The 26,885-nt window shown below is 33.6% G+C and overlaps 1 protein-coding gene across 1 annotated transcript in view; it reads left to right on the top strand.

Annotated features, from left to right (window-relative positions):
- LOC115212731 (dihydrolipoyl dehydrogenase, mitochondrial) overlaps positions 1-23,875 on the top strand; it is a 23,971-nt gene extending 96 nt beyond the window's left edge. Inside the window, exons 1-14 of the mRNA XM_029781376.2 lie at positions 1-265; positions 6,167-6,245; positions 7,810-7,889; positions 9,367-9,502; positions 10,761-10,861; positions 13,062-13,205; positions 14,903-15,004; positions 15,244-15,468; positions 16,549-16,685; positions 17,563-17,624; positions 19,870-19,997; positions 20,493-20,630; positions 22,355-22,444; positions 23,516-23,875. The exon at positions 1-265 is cut by the window's left edge and continues 96 nt beyond it. Of these exons, the coding sequence (XP_029637236.1) occupies positions 230-265; positions 6,167-6,245; positions 7,810-7,889; positions 9,367-9,502; positions 10,761-10,861; positions 13,062-13,205; positions 14,903-15,004; positions 15,244-15,468; positions 16,549-16,685; positions 17,563-17,624; positions 19,870-19,997; positions 20,493-20,630; positions 22,355-22,444; positions 23,516-23,581 (1,524 nt within the window). The 5' untranslated portion in view covers positions 1-229 and the 3' untranslated portion in view covers positions 23,582-23,875. The remainder of the gene's footprint in view (positions 266-6,166; positions 6,246-7,809; positions 7,890-9,366; positions 9,503-10,760; positions 10,862-13,061; positions 13,206-14,902; positions 15,005-15,243; positions 15,469-16,548; positions 16,686-17,562; positions 17,625-19,869; positions 19,998-20,492; positions 20,631-22,354; positions 22,445-23,515) is intronic.
- The last annotated feature ends 3,010 nt before the right edge of the window (positions 23,876-26,885 follow it).

Raw genomic sequence — 26,885 nt, 5'->3', positions numbered from 1 at the left:
ATATGTGATAAGTTTACAGCGTTAAAAACTAAATTTTCATAGAAATACATTTTCATTTGAAAGAAATGCAATTTAGAAAAAAAGCAGGAAACAAAACGTAGTTTACGTAACTATATGCATGTAAAGAGTTAAGTTGTAGTAGTGAGGTTTAAGCTTTGGCAGCCGTAACTAACCGATAACAAGCGTTGCTCCGCACAGGCGGCTGTCGTAAGAGCTTGACCTTCACACAATGATTTCTGTACGCAGTCTTTCCCGAATTATTCAGGTAAAATGTGATTTTTATACTATAAAGATTTACTGTATGCACTTTAAATTATTCTTTATGTTATTTTTTCCTTCTCAGCATCCATAAATGTATTATTTGAGAGAAACTTCAAACAAATATCTGGTTTACTCGAATTTCTCGCACCTTGTTGACTGTTCACTTACTTTGAAGTCATCTAGCGCGTCTTGTAATAATTTCGTAGATTCGCTACGCTATTAAATAATTACATAATGTATGTTTTCAAGCCGAGACAAATCATTGTCATTTTCTGTGGTCTTTCCTGTTATTTTCTTTTTAATAATATTCAAACCACAGTTCTGATCGACCTGGTCTGACTATGGGCCAAATAATAACATCGTAACACATGAAAAACCGAGCCATTCTTCTACAAATTTGTCTATCAATCTATCATATATATATATATATATGCATTTTTTCGGCAAAATCATCGCCTATATATAATATATATATTATGTGTGTAGTGTATATATGTGCGCCTACACAAATTCACTAAAGACTCAGCAAAATTGTGTTAACATATAGCCTATCGATCTACATATCCTACTCTATATAAATGAATCTGAATGAAATTGTCGCGACTTTATTCTGTTATGATTTAAGTTGACATTAAACCTTATTTTAAAATTCTGTATTTATGACAAGAGAACAATTGCTGTCTCTGATGCCATTCTAGTTTTTACTTATGAATGACCTTGTGTGCTGCCCTTTGATATCTAATAGACTTTTAATGTCTCTCTCTTATGTTTTGTTTTGTGTGAGTGTATATACTCACTCTTTCTAGCTATTTTCTGGTCCATGTTTTTTTAAAATTATTTTTTATCTAGCATGTATCTCTGCAATACTTTTCTATCTTTCCTACGCTTATCTCACACCTGCCTCTTTCTCTTGGATTTTGTCCCTCTCCCCTTCTCTTTCAAATACTTGTCATTGAAGACATTTATGTTTGATTTTCCATGTCAGTACTTCTTTATTACTCATGATACTTCCCGAATTGAGAGGGGGATTTCTTGCTCTATTTAGGCTGGTGTTTCAGATTTTAGAAGGGGAGAAATGTGAAAGTCTAACACATGTTTTTCCTGATATCGTTCGTTATGCAACTACATTAACGTGTTTTAAAATAACTGTTTGATTTTGTGGGGTTGTCCCCTAACATTTTTCTATTATCATACTTATCATCAAAACATGTTTGTATTTATGTCGTACAAGCAAAATTCTGATTCCCTATGAGGAATCTAACGTAGTCACAATGCCACATGTTGATACGAGGAGCAATTCCACGCAGTAAAATTTTAGACGTGAATTTTTGTGTTTTTCAGCTGCGTTTACGGAACGCAATTACTAATCAGAACGCCTAATGTACTTCGAATAAGGAAACGAAACTCAATCTTACTGACTAAAAAAAAAAAAAAAAACAATTTGGTAAATTTTCAGATTTAGCTTCTACCAGCATTTGCCTTTTTACTTTTTTCTCATACATGTGTTGCAATTCTTAGATTTTATTGGAACCATAATGTTTTGTTGCTCTCTGTCCCTACTGTCAATAACCTCGTTGCCGTGGAAAACATGATTTGTTGATTAAGTTTGTTTTTGGACCCATTACAAGTCTGGTACCCATTCATTCGAAGTCTCTTTAAAAGAATCAGGGGGAGGTAATTGCGGTTGTTTTTTTCTTTCTTTCAAAACTTCTAGAAAATTTCAGTTTGTCTTCAGTTAGGCTTTATGTAAATGAAATATTCTTATTAGCTTGGAAAGAATAGAAGAAAAATTCTTTATAAACACAATTTATAGATTAATAAATGTTCATTTAAAAGGATATCAATTCGAAATATGCTTAAATGAATTGATCAAAAGCATATTTTTGTATAAATCATGTCACATGCATTCATCAATGTAACTTGGTAAAATGGTTGTTTACATGCTATGTATTCTTGCCTAGTTAGTGATTAAGCTTTTTTTTTATTTTACATAAAGCTCAATTAGAAAAAAATTACTAAATTATTTTGTCCAATTTCTAAAAAAATTGTTTAAACCGCGATTAAGTCCCCTTCATTCTCTTAGGTGCGCTAAGTATGATTGAGTATGCAATTTTTGCATCAAACAGTTCAAATACTAATTTGGGAACCACTAATTCTCTGCATTGAACCCTCAGAGTACTATGTTTTTGCTTAAAGTATGCATTGAAAGAGTCCATTTACGTACTGCCTCGTTTTTATCGTATTAGATCCCTCTTCGTTGTTTTCTTGGTGGTTAGTTTGTTTCTTTAATGGCTCTACAGTAGTGCCACATAATTACTGATGCTCGTTCTTTTATTCTCGTTATTATATTACACCTTATGATGGTGGATTGGCAGAATCCTGAAGAGCTTCAGATAAAAATGTCTTGTGGGTCCAACACTACAAACTGACTTTAAATCCCATTGAGGTCAACTTTACTTTTCCTCCTTCCAAGATCATCATCATCATCATTGTTTAACGTCTGCCTTCCATCTAGCATGGGTCGATAAAATAAAGTGCCACTTAAGATCTATTTTAATCAACTGATCCCCATCCTTCGAATTTCTGGCCTTTTGTCTATCTCAGAAACAATTATCACATTTCATGTTTCTGACAGTCATTGCAGAACTGACATTAGAGTAAGATGCTGTCTTCAGGCTTATCTAACCCTGTCTAACTGTCCAACCCATTCTAGCATGGAAAACAAATGTTAAAAGATGGTTTTTCTGGCATTCCTGATAGTACTGCAACCAAGAAATATATACAACAAAGAGTGTGCAATGAATATGAGATGGCTTTAAAATAAAAAAAATTGACAATGAAGATTTTTTCAACAAAAATTGACAGTGAAGAATTTTTGACTGTGCAAAGTCTTTTTTGTTTTGTTTTTTTTTTTCTCTCTTTTTAGCCATTTGGAAATCACAATATTACAATTATAGAGGAAACATCTGAACAAATAGATTCTGTAGGTCTTACTAAGAAAGGCAATTTTCTAGCATTTTGCCACAGATAGGATTATAGGAAAGATTTTGTGATTAGGATGGAAATTTGCTTTGATCTAAATAATAAGAGTAAAAATAAATATGAATACAAAAATGAAACATTAGATGAAATTGATAGTCAGTTTAGACAAATACTCTTCAGTATTTAAACTTGGTTTAGGCCTTTATACAAAATTGAGGATTCATTTACACATGAAAGAAGCATCCCAACAGAAATTCTACACTTTGCATCAAGAATCTTACAGTACGTTTGAAACTACAAATTCTGAACTGGACTGATGGCATTTTAGATAAAATTGCTTATTCATTAAGGGCAACATCCATTGTAGTAGTAGTCCCGCCAAAAAATGTTAAAATAAGAATTTGTAATGACGACAAGGTTATTGCAAATTCACATATATAACATTTCTGTTCCTGGAGAGGAAGAGCTGTACAAAAAGTTGTTTGGTTGTAAATATTAACTTTTAGAATTGGATTAAAAACAATTTTCAGTTATTGTTAGTTGGCACTCCAAAAGTTATTCAAATATGAAAGATTACCATTTGGTCTGTCATCATCTCAACCATATTTCAGATAACCAATAATATGTTAACAAGTGGTTTGAATAAGACTGTAGCTTATTTATATTAGTCTGCAATTTTATTGAAAATAAGGACTATATTTAGGAAAATGTCAATTTTCACAAATTGGAATTAAATATTTTGGCCACAAAATAACTAGCACTGGAATTCAAGCTAACAAAGAAAGAATCCCGATAAAATCCAATTTAAAAACTCAAAGAATTAGAAATATTTCAGGGAAAAAATTTGGAAAATTTTTCATTGATTTTTCAGTTCATTAAATGAATTGAGAAGTAGAATTTGCTGAAGTAACAAATTTCACAAATAAACAAGAAAGCTTTTGGTATTTGTTGCTAAAAAATGTTATCAGTATTTATTTTGAAAGAAATTTACACTATGCATTGATTATGGACAATTACAAAATATATTCAGTCTGGAAAAAGGCTGTCTGAAATGACAATGCTATGACTACAATGATGGCATTGGTTTTAATGGATAACAATTCTGAGATTAATAAAATTTGACAAAACAAAGTTCACATGTCAATGCTTTGAAAAGAACAATTTTGAACAAGCAGTGAAAAAGAAAAATTGTTGTTTCAACAAGCAAGCAAAAGAAAATTGGAGGAATTTCTTGTGTCAAAAGAGACAGATTGTCAATATGTAAAAAAAATTGACTTGACAGATTCAAGTTCAAGAATATTTGAAACCTTCCCACAATATCAAAACTCTGCTGGGTGTTTTTCTCTGGGATATTATGCTACCAACCAAAATGGAAAATAAAATATTACAGTTTTTGTATGAAGCTTTTAAATATTGAGAATGAAAACTAACCAGAATGTATACATTGTGACCTAAAAGCAATGAAGACATTGAAAGAAAATACAAAAGCTGGTTGGTGATGGTTATACAAGAGCAGGACCAAACCTGCTAACCAGATTATAAAACTGGCCTACACTTATTGAAAACTTGGAACAAATCTATTTAAATTTGGCAGAGTACAGTAAATGCAATTTTCTAGTGGTAGTTGACAGGTACAGGAGAAGGTCTACAGTTATGTAAATGGGCAGAACTTACTTATGAAATTCTGTGAAGAAATTGCACAACTTGGAAGCTTATCAAGTGATAACTTAGCCCAATTCAAATCTAGTGTATTTGAAAACTGGTACAAATTTAGAAGCATTGGTTATTTTACTAGTGCTCCCTTTCACCACCACCACCCCCCATCTTACGATGCTGCTGTAAAATTGTTCAGAACTTTCAAAGAAATTATGAAAAAGTGCAAAGCTGTGAGAAAGGTAATGCCTGGTGGTGTGACCAAATTTCTTCAACATTACTCTGTCAACTCCACACTCAATAACTGGAAAAACACCAGCTTTATTGATGCTGAGCTGGGAACTGAGAGGTCATCTGTCACTGATCAATCCAAAAAATGTGCCCTACTAAAAGTAACCTATGAGGTACTGAGACAAGATCACGAAAAAATGACTTTAAATATCAGCTCCTGAGTTTTCTCTCAGAATATTGCAGTTGGACCATGCTGTTTACCAGGAACTGTGGTCATGAATTTCAAGGGTTGAATCTCAAAAACCATTTTTCAGGTTTGACTGTGACAACCAGGACTCAAACAACAGCAAACAAATATCTGGTCAGCCTACTCTAAAATATCAAGAACTACCCATAACAGCTGTCTTTAGATGGTTCGTTATTCAAATCTAAATAAGAATGGTGCATTGGGAGAGTTCATTTCAGTATGTCTTCATTTTTATTGTATGAAACTACTGTAGATTCTTATCTTTTGTAATGTTTCTCCTGCACATAATATCATCAAGATAGCAATAGATGCCACTTAGTTTATCATTGGTAATAAAATCTATCACTACATTAGAAAACAACAGTGTAATCATTATTACTGTTGCCACCATCTCCATTCTCTCTTCTACCTGTCAGAACTATTGTACTTGCCCTTCTGTTTCTTACTACCTATCTATTTTCTCTTTCTAAACACTGAACTTGGCATTATATACAGACTTTCATTCTGAGGGCCTCCATTGTGTGTGTGTGTATTCTACATCTGGGAAGACTTCTATGAGCTTTCTCTCTTCATCTAATTGTTTTCCTTGTTCATTGACATATGTAACTATATCTAATCAATCATGTTTCATTAGAAGTAAAATTTTTGTGGTTGAAAAATTGAGAAGTAACAAGTTTCTCAAATTGTTAAGATAAAGAAAATTATTGGAAAAGTGAATGAATAATGTGACCATTTTTATAAGTGTTGTAATTTGAATGGCAAATATGATATTTCAAATTTCTGTCTTTACAGAATGGAAGCCCTACTGTCCAGGCTGGAAAATACCAGGCACTTATTCAGCAAGTTATCTGCAGAAAATACTCTGCTGGAGGTTTGTATTTGACTTACAATGGTTACTCTCTGAAAGAAAAGGTGTGTGATACTTGACTTGTAGAGACCATCATTAAGTGTTGTATGTAGTTTCTCTTGGTAACATATTATATGAGGCAACTTAAATAATTACTCTTGTACAAAGAGTAAACATTTGTCTGATTCTTTGCTGTGTCAGTTTCATCAGCTTACAAATATTAATTCCTTTTAACACAGATCTCTCTTTATTGAGTGGAAAGGTCATGGTACACTTGGCTACCAATATATTATTAGTATATGTAGCTTCATTTATCACTGACCTAGGATAACACAATATGCTCAGTTCTGAACCATGTTACACTTATCAAAGATTGATCATTCTACCTGTACTGCAGAAATGCCCTTCAGCTACCACCCAAAATGCACTGACTATCACTTGTGATTACATAATTGTGTTGCAAGACTGTATTTTATGTATAGATTTACATACTTGTACACCTCAATCAGTGAACAGAGAAAATACAAAGACACCTGACTCTCTGCAATACTCTAGATCCATCTCTGCTCCACCAATAAGGCTGATATTCTCAATCCTGGATTTCCTTTTTATAAGTCACAAGCCAATCAAGGCCTTGTGAGTGGATTTGGTAGACTGAAAGAAGCTTGTCCTCTGTGTGTGCATGTGTGTACTTGTCTTGACATTGTATGATGGTTATAAATGAGTGTCACCATCACTCAAATGGTGTTCCTCGTTTCCAGTCTTCTGTGAAAATGTATCTGGCCATGGAGACATATTAACTTGCTTGGAAACAGGTGAGGTTTGGTTACTGTAAGGGCATCCAGCCATAGAAAAATCTGCCTTAGTGAATTCTGTCTGACCCAAGCAAGTATGGAAAAATGAACATTAAAACAATAGTACTGGTAGTGAAGAATTCATTTAATAAGAGGAAGTGTAGTTTCCATGACTTCTTACAGACCTCCCAAAATTGGTGAGACTGATGCAGATGATACCCAACATGAACCTTTGTAGGTCAATGTCTGCAGGAAAGAGTGAATGGCATTTTTGGCTTGAATGCTTGCAACATAGAAACTTCTTCTTAAGTCACTCAAGAACTAAGTTGTTAAATTAGGTAGGATGTTAGATCTGTCTGGTGAACTAAAATGATAGAAAAGAATAGACTCGACCTTACTGTACCAGATATTAAGATTAGTTTGTAGCTGGATTTAAAATGCTCATAATTAGTATCAATTAGCTTTTCTCTTCAGTTTTTTATTTGAAAGATTAGTTTATTTTGTGTTTTCCTTTGGTTTTATTTGCAGCTTATTAAGAAATTGATAGGAGTTAGAATGTCATTTATACTATTTCTTGATTTTTGAGGGGAGTTAAAACATCAGCTGGGGAAATACAAGTCTGGTTGGTTATTGGGCTGTACATTTTAATGATGTACTTGAAGTTGGTCTATATTTCCAGTTTGTATGGGATAAGCCTGTTGTATGTATATATGTTGTGTGTGTGTGTGTGTGCGCGCGTGTGTATGTGTATATAAATGCTCAATGTTTAATGCATTTATTTTATTTTATTTCAGCTGAAAATGATCTGGTGGTTATCGGCTCTGGCCCTGGTGGTTATGTGGCTTCCATTAAAGCTGCCCAACTTGGTTTGAAGGTATAATCTTTCTGTAATCAGTTATTCATATAATTTCAGTGTGTGAATTGACAGATTTAACTTTTAGCTTTGATATTCATTTTTAATAAATTTTATTTGTTATATATATATATATATATATAGGCACAGGTGTGACTGTGTGGTAAGAAGCTAGCTTCCCAACCACATGGTCCTGGATTCAGTCCTACTGCACCAAGGGCAAGTATCTTCTACTATAGCCTCAAGCCAACCAAAGCCTTGTGAGTGCATTTGGTAGACAGAAACTGAAAGAAGCCTGTTGTATGTATGTATATATGTTGTGTGTGTGTATGTATGTATATATATATATATATATTTATGTATATATGTCTGTGTTTGTCCTCCCATCATCACTTGGCAACCAATATCAGTGTGTTTATGTCCCTGTAACTTAGCAGTTTGGCAAAAGAGACTGAAAGAATAAGTACTAGGCTTACGAAGAATAGGTCCTGGGGTCAATATCTTCAACAAAAACCCTTTCAGGTGATGCTCCAGCATGGCCACAATCAAATGACTGAATCAAGTAAAAGAATACTTAGAAATTCCATGTAAAAAAATTCAGCAAATTCATTTACAAGCAATATATTTGTTGTGGTGGAGGTTCTTTTTTTAGTGGTATGGAGCTAGACTGTATCAGGTCATTAAGAATGAAATGTTCAATTTTGAACTGAAAGTTTATTTTACTTTATCTCAACAAAATATGCACCTAAAATTATCAACGCAATTTTGCTATTTTATCGGTTGCTTATTTATGCCAGCAGCAAAGAATTCTAGAGAGCAAGAGGTGGTGAAATCATGAAAGGCTGTTTTTGCATCTTCTTCAGATTAAGATTTTCCTTGCACAATGTTGTCTAATGCCTGATAATCAGTTGGTGCAAGATCTGGTGAATATGGTGGATGACCGTGTACTTCCAAGTTCAGTTCTTGTAACTTGGGTTCCGTTCTTTGTGCAATATATGGTCAAGCATTGTCTTGCAAGAGAATTGGCCTGTCTCTATTGACTAATTCCAGTTGTTTAATTGCAAGTTCACTCATCATTTCATCCAATTGGTTCATATATACATCCACGTTAATTGACTTGCAACTTCTTTTTGTAACTTAACTTTGTACACGTAACAAATCATTCTTAATTCTTTCCACTCCAGTTCTATATTGTCTATGCTTAGGTTTCTGTTTATCTAACTGATATACTACAAAATTTATTTTAAAGTGTATAAATTTATTGAACTGAAAATTTTATACCTTATTTTGAAAATAATGACTGCATAAAAACAATAATGATAATTGTGTTGTATTAATAAACTTTCAAGAAAATATATATTTATGTTTTCAAGAATGTGAAGTAGCTTTTTGATTTAAGCTGCTGCAAAAGCATTCACATGCTTACGTACCACACTCTTGCACATCAAAGCTCTGCATATGCACTACCCATTAATTTGTTTTCTTTTTTGTTTTTCAGACTGTATGTGTAGAAAAGAATGCCACACTAGGGGGTACATGTCTGAATGTTGGATGTATCCCATCCAAGGCTCTTCTCAACAACTCTTACCTCTATCACCAAGCTGCAACAGACTTTGCAAACCGTGGCATTGAATGTAAGTCACTAGACAGCAAAATGCTAAATTATCTTTTAATACAGTAACATATTTTGTTTTATAATAGAAATTATTTTCTAGGCATGTAAATTGATAAGAAAGACAGATGCAAAGTCAGCAGCAATGATGTTTAGGTAATGAACTACGACACAAATATAATAGTCAGGTGACTTATACTTTATTACTGTGGGAAATAAATAAAAGTAGAAAAATCGGTTGATAAGCCCCTAATTTACACATGCTTGTATGCACACATAGGTGCTTGTATCCATAAATGCATATATATGCATGCCTATTTGTGTGTGTCTATGTAATATGTTTATAATATGCATGCATGTAAACATATGTACACACTTGCAAACATGCATACACAAATGTTTACATACAATTTCAGGTTGTTTACAATGACAATTTTTTTAATGTTTGGTCTGAGATTGATTTAGTTAATATTCTTCTTGGATAACTGCAATTTGATGGCTACAGGGAAAATATGAGCAAGGAAGGGCAGTCATGGCTATATGGAAAGTAGTTTGCTTTTTAACAACATGGTTTCACATTTAGTTCCATTGTGTGGTACATTGGTCAAGTGTCTTCTATCGCCCCAGGTAACCAAAACTTTGTGAGTGGATTTGGTTGACAAACTGAAAGAAGTCTGTTTTACATGTGTTACTGTCTTCTTGCCTTTACATCACATAATAGTTGTGAGTATCACCGTCCTTTGTTTCCTATCATGTAGTCATGGAGAAATATTACCTTACTTGGAAACAGATGAGGGTTGGCAACAAGAAGGGCAGCTGGCCTTAAAAAATTTACCTCAACAAATTCCAACTGATCCATGCAAGCCTGCAAAAGTGGATGCTAAATGATCATAATGTCTTTCTGAGAAGGAAAGATAAGGCAGAGTAGTTAGTGCATGGGTGAGACAAGCACAATACATGGATTAAGAGAAGAGATGAGTGACTAAGAAGGGTCTTGATTGGAGGTAGCACAAGATCAGCCAGATTTAGGGAGTGGAGGTTACTCCAGATGCAGAAAAAAGAAGAGAGGAGACAGCTTGTTAGTGTTTTAGAAATTTCATACTAGTTTGTCAGGTGGCCTTTTTATAGAGTGCAGTCAAGAGTTAATGAAGTAAATACTAGTAATGTACCTAACTTTCAGGCTATTCAATGCAACAAAGAACTATTTCTCATTGATTGCTTGATTTTATCAACTTTATGTATTACTGATCTATCTCCATCTATCAATCTTGTTTTCTTAGGTTCAGACATTACCCTCAATCTACAGAAAATGATGAAGCAAAAGGAAACTGCAGTGTCCTCCCTGACTGCTGGTATTGCACATTTATTCAAACAAAACAAGGTCAGTCAGTCATTACAAAATAATTATAATTGTAATTATCAATTGGATAACACTGTGTAACAAAATTTTATCTATTTTTTTTGTCAGTGGCTAGTAAGTGTTATTCCCTATTTGCTTTTATCTAGAAATCAGAGGAAATGACTATTATTCCCTTTAAACTTGGCTTTTGTAACCTAGACATCAACGTTTTAAAACACCTATTTTCCATTACATTTCAGACAGATTCAGCACTGAGTTGTTGAAGCAGAAATATTGTTATAGCAAATATTCTACTCTGTACCACAGATTTGCTTCTCAGTTGCTTGTTCTTAACCACTGGAACATGTCCCTTAGTAGCTGACAATATGTGCATCTCTGATCATGAGCAATGGGTGAGCATCATAGCCGTGTGTTGAGAGGGATTCTTTGGGATTTGAATAAATGTAAAAGTAAAGTTTGAAGGAAATATTAGCCATTTTTCATACTCTGTAGGGATAAGCAAATACAAAATAATAATTGCTACCCAAGCATAAAAATCGTGTTACACAGTATAATTATAATGGTCAACTGGCTAAATTTTATTTTCTATTTATTTAAAATCACTATTATTTTATTAATTATATATATCTACCTTAGATTTATTTCTGAAACATGCCATGCTTTTTTGAACACATTAATCTGAAATAGATTGTGAACTCAATCTGCGGTGAGCTTACAACCATTTCACAGAATCACAGGAACCTGTATGCAGATGTCATAACACTTCTTTTCGTTTTTTGCTCTACTTTTAATTCTGCTGTATACTTATTGTTAATATCTTTCCAAACAAGGCAATGACTTTGAAAACATCTCAGTGGAGGATATGGCAGTCTGGTGGTGTTGAATAATACTAAGCTGTAATAGTTACTTATTCCACAATGCATAAAGTATCACCCTATGATATATGGTGGGCCTCACCAGCTCCAGTTCTCTCTTGCACAGACCCCCATATTCTTGACAAAAATAAATGGCTTTTTCTTTAGAGCCAAGGAATGCTTAAAATCTTATGTTAAATATTCTTTTCAAACCTAAATATACCTTGTGATGGAGAGCATTTTCTGAAAAAGTACATCACCTTCAATTAAATGTGATTCAAAAGGAAACTTTTCCTTAGTAAAATCTTATGATTGCTGTGGATGTTGTTGCTTACCTAAAATTAATGCAAGGGAGAATATAATATGATGCTGTAATGTTGATTTCAAATTTTGTGGGTGGAGTAAGTCAATTGCATCAATTCCAGTGCTCAACTGGTACTTATTGACCCCAAAAGGATGAAAGATCAAGTTGATCTCAGCAGAATTTATACTCAGAACATAAAGACAAACAAAATGGCACTCAGGAGTTTGCCTGGCATGCTAATGATTTTGCTGTAATGTTGAGAGCAGATCTTCATTTCACATGAAAGTGCAAAAAGAATCTATTACATTAAAGTGTAGATCCCTGTGGTATAAATTTGTCATGTTGTGGAAAGAGGATGGTAAAAGTGAGTGTGCAGTAGAGAAAGAGAGATTCACATGAAATGCTACTAATATATGCACACTTACATACACTCATATACACGTGAGTGCTTTTGGTGTACACACACAGCAATTAACTGTATGTGTGTGAAGAGTGTATATGGATGTGTGGGAACTAAAAGAGGACTATTATGAAAAATATTATCTTCAATTACAAATGAGTAAAATCTTTCATTGCAGTAGTTTTGATCATTTGTTTAATTCAACTATTTTGTTGCATTGTAAATATATAATTAGGTACTGTATATATTATTTGTATGTATGTGTATGTGTGTAAAAAGTACCCAGTGCACTTTGTAAAGTGGTTGACGTTAGGAAGGGCATTCAGCCATAAAATCCATGCCACAACAAACAGTTGGAGTCTGGACAGCACTTGTCAAACCATCCAACCCATGTCAGCATGGAAAACAGACATTAACCGATGAGGTGTGTGTGTAAAGCATTTAAAATGCCTTATTGATCTTTAATGCTTGATTGTTGTTTCTAATTGAACTATGGAATATTCACGGAGTCAGTTAATAAATAAATAACGTAATGTAGAAAATGAGAATGTTTTGTAATCTAAATATGTATTTGTTAACTTCATATGAGTTGTTGATTGCCTTCTTTCTTATTTATTGATTCTCTTTCATCTTAACATATATATCTGAACACTCTGTTATTAGGTGACACGTGTTACGGGACATGGTACCATTACAGGAGTTAATGAAGTCACTGTACTGAAAGATGATGGGTCACAAGAAAAGATCTCTACCAAAAACATACTCGTAGCCACTGGGTCAGAAGTCACTCCATTTCCGGGTATACCGGTAAATTATTTTCTGCTTGTGTTTAGTGTGTTCATTCATGTTTAATTGATAGTCTTACAATTGGTACAAATGGAAGAAGCATAGCTAGACACTTCATTCACACTTCTGAGTTCAGAGTTCTCCAGAACTAATTTTGCTAATTAATAAATGTCATCAGGCCAGGTATTGATAAGCTTCAGGTGAGTTGAATATCTTGCTCAAAGAAATGGCAACTGTGAAAAAAAATATAAAGTCAGAGCTGTGGGTAAAGTGTTTTAATTTATCCACTAAGTTATTATCTTAGAACCAATTGTTAATAATAGCTTTTAAAGTTGCAAATATGTAGGAAGTTTTTTGAGCCAAGAAATATATTTCAAGTGTAAGCAGCTTTTTATACTCTACAACAGTGGTTCTCAACCAGTTTTTATCTACGAACCCCTTGGATTATTATTGTACTCAGGTGGATCACAGAGCCATTTGATGTTTAAAAACTAGTTTTATTGATACATCTCTCAAAATTCCTATTTTGTTTGTCACACAGTCATTTGTGTAGGTAGAATAATGTAAACATTAGAGAAAGAAATCTTGCTGTTTCTTGCAACTAAGACATCTAGAGCAAAATTTTTTCATGGTCCCTTAATATACTACCGTGGACCCCCAAAATCTTATATGGATCCTGATTGAGAACCACTGCTCTACAAGATTCAAATATCAAGTACTCTTATATCTGAGGCAATACAGCATATTCAGTAACACATTACTATGTGGTTATGGAGTTCACTTAATCACCACATTTCTAAATTCGATTTCATTGTGTGATACCATGAACAAGTGTCTTCTATCGTAGCCATGGACCAACCCATGTCTTTCAAATTAAATTGAGCAGACAAAATTGGAAGCCTGTCTGATCAACTACATTTGTTCTTGAATTGTAAATTTTAATGTCACCCCATTTTAACCCACTGCCTGTCTCTTGGTTGATTGCTTTTAATGAAGTCTCATCACAAGCATTCAGACCAAGTTTCCAGTCTGAGAATAACCCATAAAACAGTTTTCTTAATTTCTCATCAGTCCTGCAAAAATATCTTTGTCTCTACCCTTCCTCCTCTAAACTATAAAAAACAAAGGCTCTATCTAGAAGAAAGCTAATTTTCTAATCCCTGAAATCTTCTATCAAAAGTATTATTCTCTAGTCTATTATGTTATTGTTACTTCTCCATCTCTGCTACTCTTACTTCACTGCTATCTTCAATATGGAACTAACTGCCAACCTTTTCATTGTATTCATTTCTTACAACCTACACTGAGTTTTCTCTTCCTAACAGCAAGTATTACTAAAGGCCTTTCTTTCTCATTAGTAACTTGTCTCCTTTTTATATAGCTAAAAGAATTATGTTATTCTTACGTTTTTCTATTACTATAAGATAACATTTGTCACATTGAAGAAATTGATAGGATTCTGTGAAATACATTCATCATGCGTTATGGCTGTCTCAGTATAATGTTGGCCAAGATTAAATTTCATTGTTTGATCATCTCATTTTTTTATGAACATTTACAATTCAGACAGGTGATCCTGAAAATTTGATGGTTTCAATCTTAGTCCTTCTTCAATGAAATATTCAATACAGAATTAGATGATTGCACCTTGCTTCTATTCAGACTTGTATATTGCACCCATTTTATGCTAACATTTTCTTTTTAAATTTTTTTTAAAGGTGAATGAAAAAAATATAGTGTCTTCAACAGGAGCTTTGTGTTTACAAGAAGTTCCTAAAGAGCTGATCATCATTGGTGCTGGTGTCATTGGTGTAGAATTGGTAAGAGAATGATTTTATTTTCTTTAATGTGTCCTTTACTTTCACCAGTTTACTTTCAAAAACAGCTACTCTTAACTGCATTGGCTTTATTTTCCAAAAAATGGATCAGTTGATGTTACTAGTTTTCTCCCTTGCTTACATCTCAAAGTGTTAATTGCCAGAATAATTGTTGTTAAATTATTCTCAGCTCATTGTTACATACTTACGTCTATATTGTATTTCCTTGATAATGATTGCAGGGATCAGTGTGGTCAAGGCTTGGAGCTAAAGTCACACTAGTAGAATTCATGGGTCATATAGGAGGTCTTGGAATAGATATGGAAATCTCTAAAAATATGCAAAGAATTCTTCAGAAGCAAGGTTTGAAGTTCCGTTTAGGTACCAAGGTGATGGATGCTTCAGAAGGAAGTGATGGCAAGATTTCAGTATCACTAGAAGCTGTTAAAGATGGAAAAACTGACCAGGTAACTCTTTTTTTATTCCCCTTCTTCTTTAGCCTCAAGTTAGGCATGAACTTGCAGATTTATAATCAAAAGTATTCCAGTGATAACCTTCCTAGCCCACTTTTTGTCATGAAACTAAGCACACTTCATCCTTCTTCAGTCACTATAGGTTACTATCATATCTAACCGACACACATTATCTGTCTTCTAATATATGCAGTGTGCAATCTTTTTAATCCTGTAGGATCTGAAACATTTTCATCCCACATGTCTCCTTAATATATTTATTAATTTCCAACCCTTCAAACTTTAGTTAAATATAGTCGCTAGACCTAGTGAAAGATGCCAGTAATAAGTATGTACTAATCTTATTCATCCACTTGATATGATTTTGAACTTTCTTTTCTTTTTAATACATAATGAGAGGAAATGGCAGAAGTTGGGTGGTTAAGTTGTCTGTTACTGCTGAAGTTCAACCTGAACTGAAGCCATAGAGCTATATTCCAAAACAAAACAGTTGTCTCTACCTGCCTCCGTGTATCTAGCTACATAATAGCTGCCATTTTTAATCATTAATCATGAATGTAAAACTGTATTCTTATACTTTGAGATAAGTTATTATAGGAATATTTATGTTATTCAAGAATTTAGTTGCTAAGTAGCTTAAGTCATCCACATGTCAAGCAGATTTGTAGCATAGAGATAATTGAATGTTTAGTTCTTAACCTGTAAATCAACCACACTAAATGGAGGTCATGCTCAGGAATAATCTTCATTGAGTATTCAGTTGTACAATGTACAATATAACAGATTAAGTTTGTTGTTCACTGCTTTTTTTTTTTTTAACTGCAGTTTTCAGTCTCATGGCAGTCATGTTTGTGTGCTTGTGTGAAGTATGAATGGTCAGATATTTAAAAAGTATTAAAATATAAAAATAAAAAATAAAATTACACATTGACTATTATTAATAGTAAACCATTAAAAAAAATACAATTACACCTTATGCTAACAAGTATAAAAATATTTCAAACCAGAACTATAGTGATAAATTTTGAAAAATTTACCATTATAAGGCTTAATGTATCCAATATTTCATTTCAGATGTCTTGTGATGTTCTTTTGGTCTGTGTTGGACGACGGCCTTATACTGAGAAGCTGGGCTTAGAAAATTTTGGCATTCAGTTAGATAACCGAGGACGAATTCCCATTAACAGCAGATTCCAAACATCAGTTCCTAAGTACTTTTTGACTCTCTCTTTCTCTCTCTCTCTCTCTCTCTCTCTCTCTCTCTCTCTCTCTCTCTCTCTCTCTCTCTCATCACTGTATCAACCAAACTATCAAATATTATACACTGCTCATCACAATGCACTTCCAAGTCTTTCATAATTGCACCTGTCTTTTCTACCTTGGCCCAAATTATTTTACTAAATTGTCTTCTTGTCATCATGGATGCCTTCCAAGTCGCCTTTTCCAATCTCTTGAATACCGCTCAGCAGATAACAGTCCATCTGTTATCTATGAATCTTGCAACTTGTGCTTCAGTATTCTGTGATCATATCATTCACTCTGCTCCATTCTCAAATTATCTCATTTCAGAGACACTCTTGCAATGATATTCCTAGCATGGATCTTTCCATGGCCCTCTGCATTGTAGCCGATTGATGTTCTTCCTTCTTCAAGTATTTTATTTTCATGCATTTCATTTTAAGGCCTACTGCTGAACTGTGGGTATAAGCATGGTCTGCTACTGATCTGTGGTTTTGGCAATGAATATGATGTCATCTGCAAAAAAGTTGTTAGTAGCTCAACATTGATGTTCCTATCTCTTGTTCGGTCAGTGTCTTTGATAAACATTTCCAGACACGCAGTGAAGAGCTTTGGAAAGATGCTGTCTCCTTCTTTGACACCCTTCTGAATTGGAACTCATACTGGTTGTGATAGGAGAGATATATCAATGGATAACAACATACAAACATTATCAATAATGCATCCAGAGTTCACATTCCTGAGCTGTTTGGTGTATTGCTCCTAAACTCTTTGCATTGCCATTATGTAATTTAAAGAAAGTAACCTCTTTTTAATTTTAAATTTAAAATCCCTCTTATTTCTATTCAGCATATATGCTATTGGAGATGTTGTCCAGGGCCCTATGTTAGCTCATAAAGCAGAAGACGAAGGTAAGCTGTTGAGTCATCATTATTTATCTGCACTATAGCATCTTTTCAAAAATTTACTTAATACATTTTTTCAAACTATTTTTTTTTGTCGTTAATACTCACAGGGTCTTGGAATCTGTCTCATTGGTTATATTTCTTGTATCTCCTCCCTTTCAGACTAAGGTAGACTTAAAATAATTATGGAAACTTATCCACTCATCTAATCAGCTAATGTTTCATCTATGACTGCCAGAAAGAGACATTTTGATCTTAGCGAGTCATGGAGAGGTTATCTTCATGATTAGAAAACAAATGGTCGCTCAAATTAATGTGATCAATATGAGGATGGAAATGTTCAGTATAAGGGACAGCTTATTAATGTAGCAATCCTGCAGTGGGTAGTTATGATGTTCAGTTGGGGTTAGGAAGAGAGAAAGTTGTATAAGTTTCAAATAAAGACAGTCGATAAGTTCATTCAGCCTTTCCTGGTGTATTAGTAGTAGCAGTATCAGTGTTAGCAAAGGCTGAGTGTAGGCACAGTATGATTACTTCATCTCGTAGGTGATTTTTCTAAAATAATAGTACAAGCTTCTAATTCTGAAACAGCGAACCAATGGCTCATAGTTGAGTTTTGACATACTGCAAAATAAAGTTATCAATCCTTACATTTCCTGGTCTCGATGGAGTTACATACCTGCTTCTCAAACGTGGCAGGCACTTCCTTTTACACCAGCTTTCTATTTTCTTCCAGTACTGTCTCAACAATGGTGCTACTCCGGAGCAGTGGAAAACTGCCAGTGTCATTCCTCTGTTCAAAAAGGGTGACCGCACATCACCTGTCAACTATCGCCCAGTCAGTCTCACTAGCTGTATTGCAAAACTGATGGAATTGTGTGTCAGAGAAACACTCTGGAACTTCTGGAGCTCTCACAGTCTCATCCGACCCTCACAATATGGATTTGTCCCTAACTCCAGCTGCAGTGACCAGCTTGTCGAGTTCCTTGAGGACATTACTCAGATCACTCATGGGTGGATGTTGTCTACCTTGACTTTGCTAAGGCTTTCAACTCTGTGCCACACAAAAGGCTTATGGTGAAACTCTCTGCAATGGGTGTGGGGGATGACCTTTTTAACTGGTTGAAATCCTTCATCCTCAGCCGAAAGGAGGTAGTCACAGTTCTAGGACAGCACTCTACACCATATGAGATGTCATCGGGTGTACCACAGGGATCTGTCCTTGGTCCCCTCCTGTTTGTGGCATACATTAATGACATAGATGCCAATTTAAAGAATGCCACAGTATTGAAATATGCAGACGACATCAAGCTGTACCTTGAAATCAAGAGGACTGATCCTGATGTCTACAACTCTTTCCTGCAATCAGACCTAGACACAATGCAGCAATGGATCACAGACTGGCAACTGAAACTGGCTGTGGACAAGTGTACCACCATGCATTTTGGGAGAAAAAACCCTGCGTCCACATACTCCCTCCACAACACTGATATCAAGAAATCCTCTTGCGAGCGTGACCTAGGCATCACTGTCAGCAGTGATTTACGTTGGACAAAGCATATCTCTAAAATTGTCAAGAAGGCCGAGGGTGTCTTGGCATCACTCAACAAGACTTTTGTTAGCCGCTCTCCAGCCATCTATTTAAAACTGTATACAGCTATGGTACGACCGCACTTGGAATTCGCATCATCAGTTTGGAATCCCTATCTTGCTCAGAACATTGACCTCCTGGAATCTGTCCAGAGACGTGCAACCAAACGCATACCCTCCATCAGACACCTACCATATTCTGAGCACCTTGTTTCCCTGGGCATGGATTCACTGAAGCTCCGGCGTCTGGCGACGGACTTGGTAAACACCCACAAGGTTATCAACCACCTCACCAACAACAACACTGAACACCTTTTTGATCTCCATGTGTCTAACACACGTGGACATGCCTACAAAGTCAGAAAACAGCACAGCTCCCATGACTTTCGGAAACATTTTTTCACGCTCAGTGTTGCTGAAGCATGGAATAAACTGCCTGCATCAGTTGTTGACTGCCATGACACTGCATCCTTTAAGGCCCTCATGCTTCCCGAAATCCGTCGAAACTACACCTGATTATATATACACTTTAGATGAGTTGTAGTACACCTGAGCACTGTACACAATTATCATTATTATTATTATTATTATTATTTCTTAATATTTGATTTAACCCTCTAATAATGTACTTAACAGTAAAAAGATAACTCTTCATTTACAGGTGTAGTCTGTGTTGAAGGTATTTCTGGTGGAGCTGTTCATATTGACTACAACTGTGTGCCCTCTGTTGTATACACTCACCCAGAGGTAGCTTGGATTGGCAAAACAGAAGAGCAACTGAAAGAAGAAGTAAGACATAATTTGTATTCCCTGTAATTAGTCTCTTTCTAATTTATTTGAACTCCACAATAGAAGGGTGAAGGATAGTTTGAACTAGGTGTATATTTTTAATACATCATTTGACTCTCACCACTTCATTGAAATTAAAATGTAATGTAATCTCTGTGGAATATAAACAGAGGAAACTAGATGCTGTAAATATCTAGACTGACTTTATAAGTTTTCCTCAAAAGGAAGGCAATGTATGTTATTCTAATGAATAAAAAAGATATCAAATGTTCTGTAGTTCCAGAATTCCCAATCAAACACTTGGTACTGTCCTGTAAAATTAAATCTACCTGACAGTCAGCTCGTGTGTGTGTGTGTGCATATGCATGCATACATGTATAACAAAAAAAAGTGAAGTGTTTTCTTTTTATATTCTGAATGTTTCTTTTATAATGCTTATTAGTATGATTATAGCAGCATTTGTTAAATCGATGTCTTTTCTGTTTTTACCAACAGGGAGTGAGTTATGTTGTTGGGAAGTTTCCATTAATGGCTAATAGTCGAGCTAAGACTAACAATGATACTGATGGCCTTGTGAAAGTCCTTGGACACAAAGAGACTGACCGATTGTTAGGCGCACATATAATTGGCTCTGTAAGTTGAACAGTTAATGTTATCGATTATAATGATGTTGTCTTGTTGAGATTTTTGTTTAGTTCCAGGTTAGCCCTAAGTGAACAGATCAGTAATCAAATATATTCCACTTGTGATCAACCATCTCATTTTCATGAAACTTTAGTTGAGTTGACGAAATAAAAGTAATAATTCAGTTAAAACTCAAGAAAGAAATATTGTTTTTTGGTGGCTCATTTACAAAATTTAGAGTTAATACCACTACAGAAGACTTGAACTTTAAAATTGAATTGAGAATGGTAATACAAATGAGAATAGTGTGACTTAGATTAAGGTATAAAATAATAAAAATAAACTAAATTGTAATAAGTCCCAAACAAAAATAGTTTCAAGAAAACCAGATGTCCGTGTTAAACAGATTTAGATCCCTTCAAGTCAATGTGGTTTCAAAATGAACAAACACCATGCCTTGTAGGCAAAGAATTTAAGTATTTCTCCTCAGTATAATTAATATCCCTTATTGACATCAAAGTATAAATAGTAACATGAAAGTAATCTCATACAATTGTAGAGTTTGGATTAATTTCAGAGCTAAACCTTCCATTCATAATATTTTCTTCTATATTTCTAAGAAACTTATATAAATTCATTAGCATCAATATGAAAGTTATGAACACTATAACATTTGATGTAGATAGTTGTGGATACTAACAATTGCAAACAGTTCAACCACTGCATCAAACAGTGTTGATGTGATAGAAGTAAATATGAAAAACAAGTCTTCTTCATTGAAGTTATTGAAGCTGATAACTTTGGGCAGTAAATTGCAGAATGAATTTAGAGAAATGACTAAGGGAGTGTCTGTGACAGTAACTGGAAACCTTTGTTGCTGACATCCATGTAAGAAAGGTGAATGATTTTAAAATTCCATAATTGCTATCCATTGTTATAACTTTTACAAAATATTGATACGAAAAAGTCATTTATAACCTTCAGAGAATTACTTTTTATATGAATGGTCCAAAAGACAATGATTTGGCACCTGTATCAGATATCTCTGTTCATTTGCCTTTCAAATGAATTTTACATCCAAATTTTCTTTTTACACACTGATTGTAGTAAACCAAAATAATACTTAATATTTTCTGTAACTCTGGAAGCAATTCAAAGCTCAAAAAAGCATCCTCTTAACTGAAAATTGTACTTAAAACATTCTGTTTTTTTTTTCTTTTGTTTATAAAATATTTTGCTGTTATCTTGGTCATGCTTGCATTTATGAAAAACTAGAAAACTGATAGAATAGCCAGGATAAGATTGAATGAGAGTCATTGGATATGTAATGAGGAGTGTCTTTTAGTAAATGTTTTATAATATTTTGTTTTATATTTTTTAAACTTGTGAGGAACTAATTTTTATTTATTCACTTACTTAACATTTCATCATTTTTAAACACAAAATTGTTTAATAGTTTTGATTGAAGCACATACCAAACATTAGCCAAACCTCAACACACACACACATCTTATTCTATGATATATCAATAATTGGTTTTGTCAGATAAAATGCGTTGCAGTATTTTCTCATAAACTGTCACACAAAAAATTCAAATACTTACCAAGGTCTTTTATCTTTCTGAGATCAGAGCTAAACATGTACTGAGATCAACATTAACCAACTGTGCCTCTTACCAAGACATTTGTAACTTTGTGCCAATATAATGAATTATTATTATTTTGTATTTTAAGGTTGCTGGTGAGTTGATTAATGAAGCAGCTTTAGCTATGGAATATGGAGCTTCTTGTGAAGATATTTCTAGAGTCTGTCATGCCCACCCTGTAAGTATTGATTTCTCACATGGAGCCTGAATGATATGTTTTTTTTTATAGCTATTTGTGTATCCTGGCTCCCTCAGCAGTTAAGGTATCCAATTAATCACCACATACACATGGGTACAACCTTTTAAGTTGCAATACTATTGTGTATATTTCAGTATTCTTAGATAGAAATGTATTTCACAAACTTTGTAGCATTAGGAAGAGAATTCAGTATTACGTGTATATTGTTTTGCTCAACTCTATTGCCATGCCAACAATAAAATGTAGATGTAATAAAATTTTTAAATTATTTATGATACTTTATATTATATTGCAGTAAGTGTCATGATATAACAGTAAATTCTGAACAAAGTTTTTCTGCATCAGTTTTATTTTCAATCCTTTCTACTCTAAACACTTCTTACAACAAGGGAAATTGATATCAGGATCTGAAGCCATACTGATAAACTACTGAATATCATAAGACTTGAAACATTGGTCTATCTGAATACTGTATTTTCAAGTATACAATTTGAATTTTTCAGGCCAAAATAGTAGATTGACTTAACCCTTTGGCATTTAAACTGACCATATTTGGCCCAAATATTCTACATGCTTTATATTCAAGCTGGCCAGATTTAGCCTCTCACACCTACTCTACAATGTCATTCTAAAAATAACCAGTCACACCATCGAAATCTCAAAGCTACAAGATAATGTATGATTAATTTGAAAACAATGTGAATAAATAAGCATTAAATTTGACAGAATAATCTGAATGCTAAAGGATTAAACACAAAGATGGCCTCAGTGGCCAAAAATTCCATGTGAAGTGCAGCAGAATTTGGAAAGATAATGACAATGATTGAATGTTTACTTTATATAGTACATTGACTTGTATGCTGGAAAATACAGTATAAGGTGCTGAAATGTTTTCATCTGTTGGACAGATGGTATAGGACAATCCTATACCATCCAAGTAAACATAAAACTGACTTTGCTTTATAGCTATTATTAAATATTTATGTCCTTAGATTTTATATAATTTTTCTTCTTTATATTATTTGCTTTGTTTGTTTTTTTATTTTCCAGACGGTTTCAGAAGCATTCAGAGAGGCTAATTTGGCAGCTTCTGCTGGGAAAGCAATTAACTTCTGATGAAACACTCCTACTTTGTTTTTGTTTTTTTTTAATAGAATACAGTAGAAACTATTCAAATGTTGCTCAGTTCCAGATTAAAAAGAATGAGACATTTTAACATCTAATCAACCTGATGACTCCACTCTTGCAAAAAGAAAAAAAAAAGAAAAAACTGAATTTTTACAACTATTTTCATTTCACATGAGTCATTAGAGCCAGGTCCATATTTTCCTCTGGAATCCTTAACACCTCTGTATCCATAAAAAGATAATTAATAAAATGTTACCAAGTTATCTTGGTTGTCTAAAGCAATGCAATGTTGAGGCTATAATATATTATGTAATAAATGAATGAGTTATACATTAAATTATATATGTATATATGTGTGGGAATGTGCATTAATTTATTATTTCTTATGCCTAAAGATTTTGTATTGTATGCCTATAAATTTGAGATATTTGTATAGTTGATATTAAGGTTCTCTCATTTTGAATCTATTTGTCTACTCAGTTGCCTGACTAAAGTAAGTCATAACTGAATATATATATATATATATATATATATATACACACACACACACCAGTAGACCAGTAGATATAAATTTTTTTTCAAACAAAAGAAAAGTATTACATTTCAAAAATCATCTAACCTACTTAGTCAAGAGAAAACAATGTATACCACAAATTTTCTCTCTCCCTTTCACCAAACACATTTCCTAAGGATTATAAGTAATGTTCAATTATCAAATGAGTTGATTCAGCACAGAAACTAAGTCTTAGTGTACTGAATGAAAGGAAGGATATGATTTATTTATTTCTCGTATGTTTACTCTTTTACTTGTTTCAATCATTTGACTGTGGCTATGCTGGAGCACCGCCTTTAGTCGAGCAAATTGACCCCAGGACTTATTCTTTGTAAGCCTAGTACTTATTCTATCGGTCACTTTTGCCAATCCGCTAAGTTACGGGGACATAAACACAACAGCATCAGTTGTCAAGCGATGTTGGGGACAAACGCAGAGACAAACATATACACACACACACACACACACACATATGTGTGTGTGTGTGTGTGTGTGTATATATATATGTGTATGTGTGTGTGTGTGTGTATATATGACAGGCTGCTTTCAGTTTCCGTCTACCAAATTCACTCACAAGGCTATAGTAGAAGACACTTGCCCAAGGTGCCACGCAATGGGACTGAACCCGGAACCATGTGGTTCGTAAGCAAGCTACTTACCACACAGCCACTCTTATGCCTATACTTACCATACAGCCACTCCTACGCCTAAATATTTTTCTGACAAGTTCTCATCTTGGAAACTAGATATACATGCATTATCCAATGAGTTTTTAAATAAATGTCTTCTTGAATAGTTAAAAAAAAAAGGTTTAAAAGAAACAAAATTTTTCAATCAAACCAGCCAAGCCAGGGCAATAAGAGGTAGCAGTGTATTTGTGATTACAAACACCAATGTGAAATTCAATCCTACAGCTGTTGGGATTAATATTCAATACTAAGTTTGTTTCAGTTAAAAAAACCATTTCTTTTCGTCTGACAAAGCTATGAAAGCTATTCCAATAATTATTGTGCTAATAACCAATCCTTTACTCTATTTTTCTGAAGTAAACCAAAATAGGATTTTCTGGAGTAGTCAATTGTTTAAATTTTATGAGCTATGCATATGCATAAGACAAATCTGTAAAAAGACTGAAACAATTATCTAAAAATAATTTTAAAAATCTATATTGTATCAAACATCATTTTAAAATACAAATGTTACTATATTCGTCAAGTTAGGTTACATACCTAGTGATGGTTATGTATGAGTAGCCTTCATGTAACTGCTGGCTAGTAGATAAGAAGGGAGATAATTTTTAAAACTTTTATAACATTAAAAGCAGCGAGGAAACTATAGCACTCATATTAGCACAATGACAGAAATTTGTTGGGATGGAATATAATCAATTGAATCAGTCTTGTTTCGTGATAACTTCTTTTATTGGCCTTGCAATGTTGAAAGGTGAAACCTACCTTCACCTAATTTGAATTTGGGAGGGAGATGGGGGGAGTATTTACTCTGCCCTTTCTGTTACTTCACTTAACCTTCAGCTGTGAATCAGTGGAGCAGGTGACTATTTAAATATTTCTTGTCAGTTTTAAGTCATAGCTTTGTCAGAACTGTCACAATTTTAAATGGTGAAACTTTTTCTATAATCTAAACTGACAACTTTCTATGTAATGCTTGACACTTATTTAGATTAAATAACAAATTCTTTGTATTTTATTCATGGTTTGTCTTCATAAGAAAGAACTTCACAATTTGTTGAATAGATTTCAGTCTTAAATATTGATTGAAAAACATTTCAAAAAACATTTTCTAATTTGATCTTCCTCACAAATGTTTTTTCACCTACCAAGAACATTTTTTGCAGCTTTTTAACAGTTGTCAGTTTAATTTCAATCACTTGGTTTCCATGATGGTATGAGGCTATATTGACATTATGACCTCATACCATTATTGGATATTTAAGGCAACAAACTACTCATTTCTTTTTAAAATGCATGCTGAGGAAAAATTAATTTACTTATCCCTTTACTATATGAGGTACCCCCAGTAAAGACATTGCATATAGGTTGTTATAATCAACTAATGTTTACTGTCTTTATGACAATACAACATCTGGTATAGTTAAGAACCTACAATTAGTCAGGTTGAATCTGTATTCACTCATACTTCGAACATACTTGTAACAATTATATATCCTGAACAAATGAAACCTTCCTCTATCCAGGACATTCAATAAATCATGAAGAATCCAACATTTCCAGCCAAAATCTGGAGCAATAAAAAATTTGATTATTTGTTTAAATAGGTAACTTGTCTCTTTGTTTCGTTTTTTTTTTTTTTTTCATTACAGAAATTCTGATATAAAAAAATTTCAGTGTTTCAATATACAAAATTTGTTAAAAAGTCACATAACTTCTAAATGTGAAACAAAAACAGCTGTGGAATAGTAAAACATCAAAATTGGACAGAAATATTTATGAAAACTTAAGGGATTAAACATTGCTTTTTATTTCATTACATATTTTTTATGAATTACATCAATTGATGCTCAAAATATGTGCTTGATCTAAATACAATTGTCCATTAACTATAGATCAATGAAAGAGAACTTATAATTCTGTTCTTTGGAAATTAGAGTTTCTTTTGATATATCCAATGACAGCCTTTCTACTTAACTGCATTTGGATATTTTCTCAGATTGGTCTATCTTTAGTTCGCAATTTTATAGTTTATTCATTGTCCATCACA

The sequence above is a fragment of the Octopus sinensis genome, linkage group LG1 (genome assembly GCF_006345805.1).
Source record: "Octopus sinensis linkage group LG1, ASM634580v1, whole genome shotgun sequence".
Lineage (NCBI taxonomy): Eukaryota > Metazoa > Mollusca > Cephalopoda > Octopoda > Octopodidae > Octopus > Octopus sinensis.
This window is presented reverse-complemented; position numbering and strand designations above follow the sequence as displayed.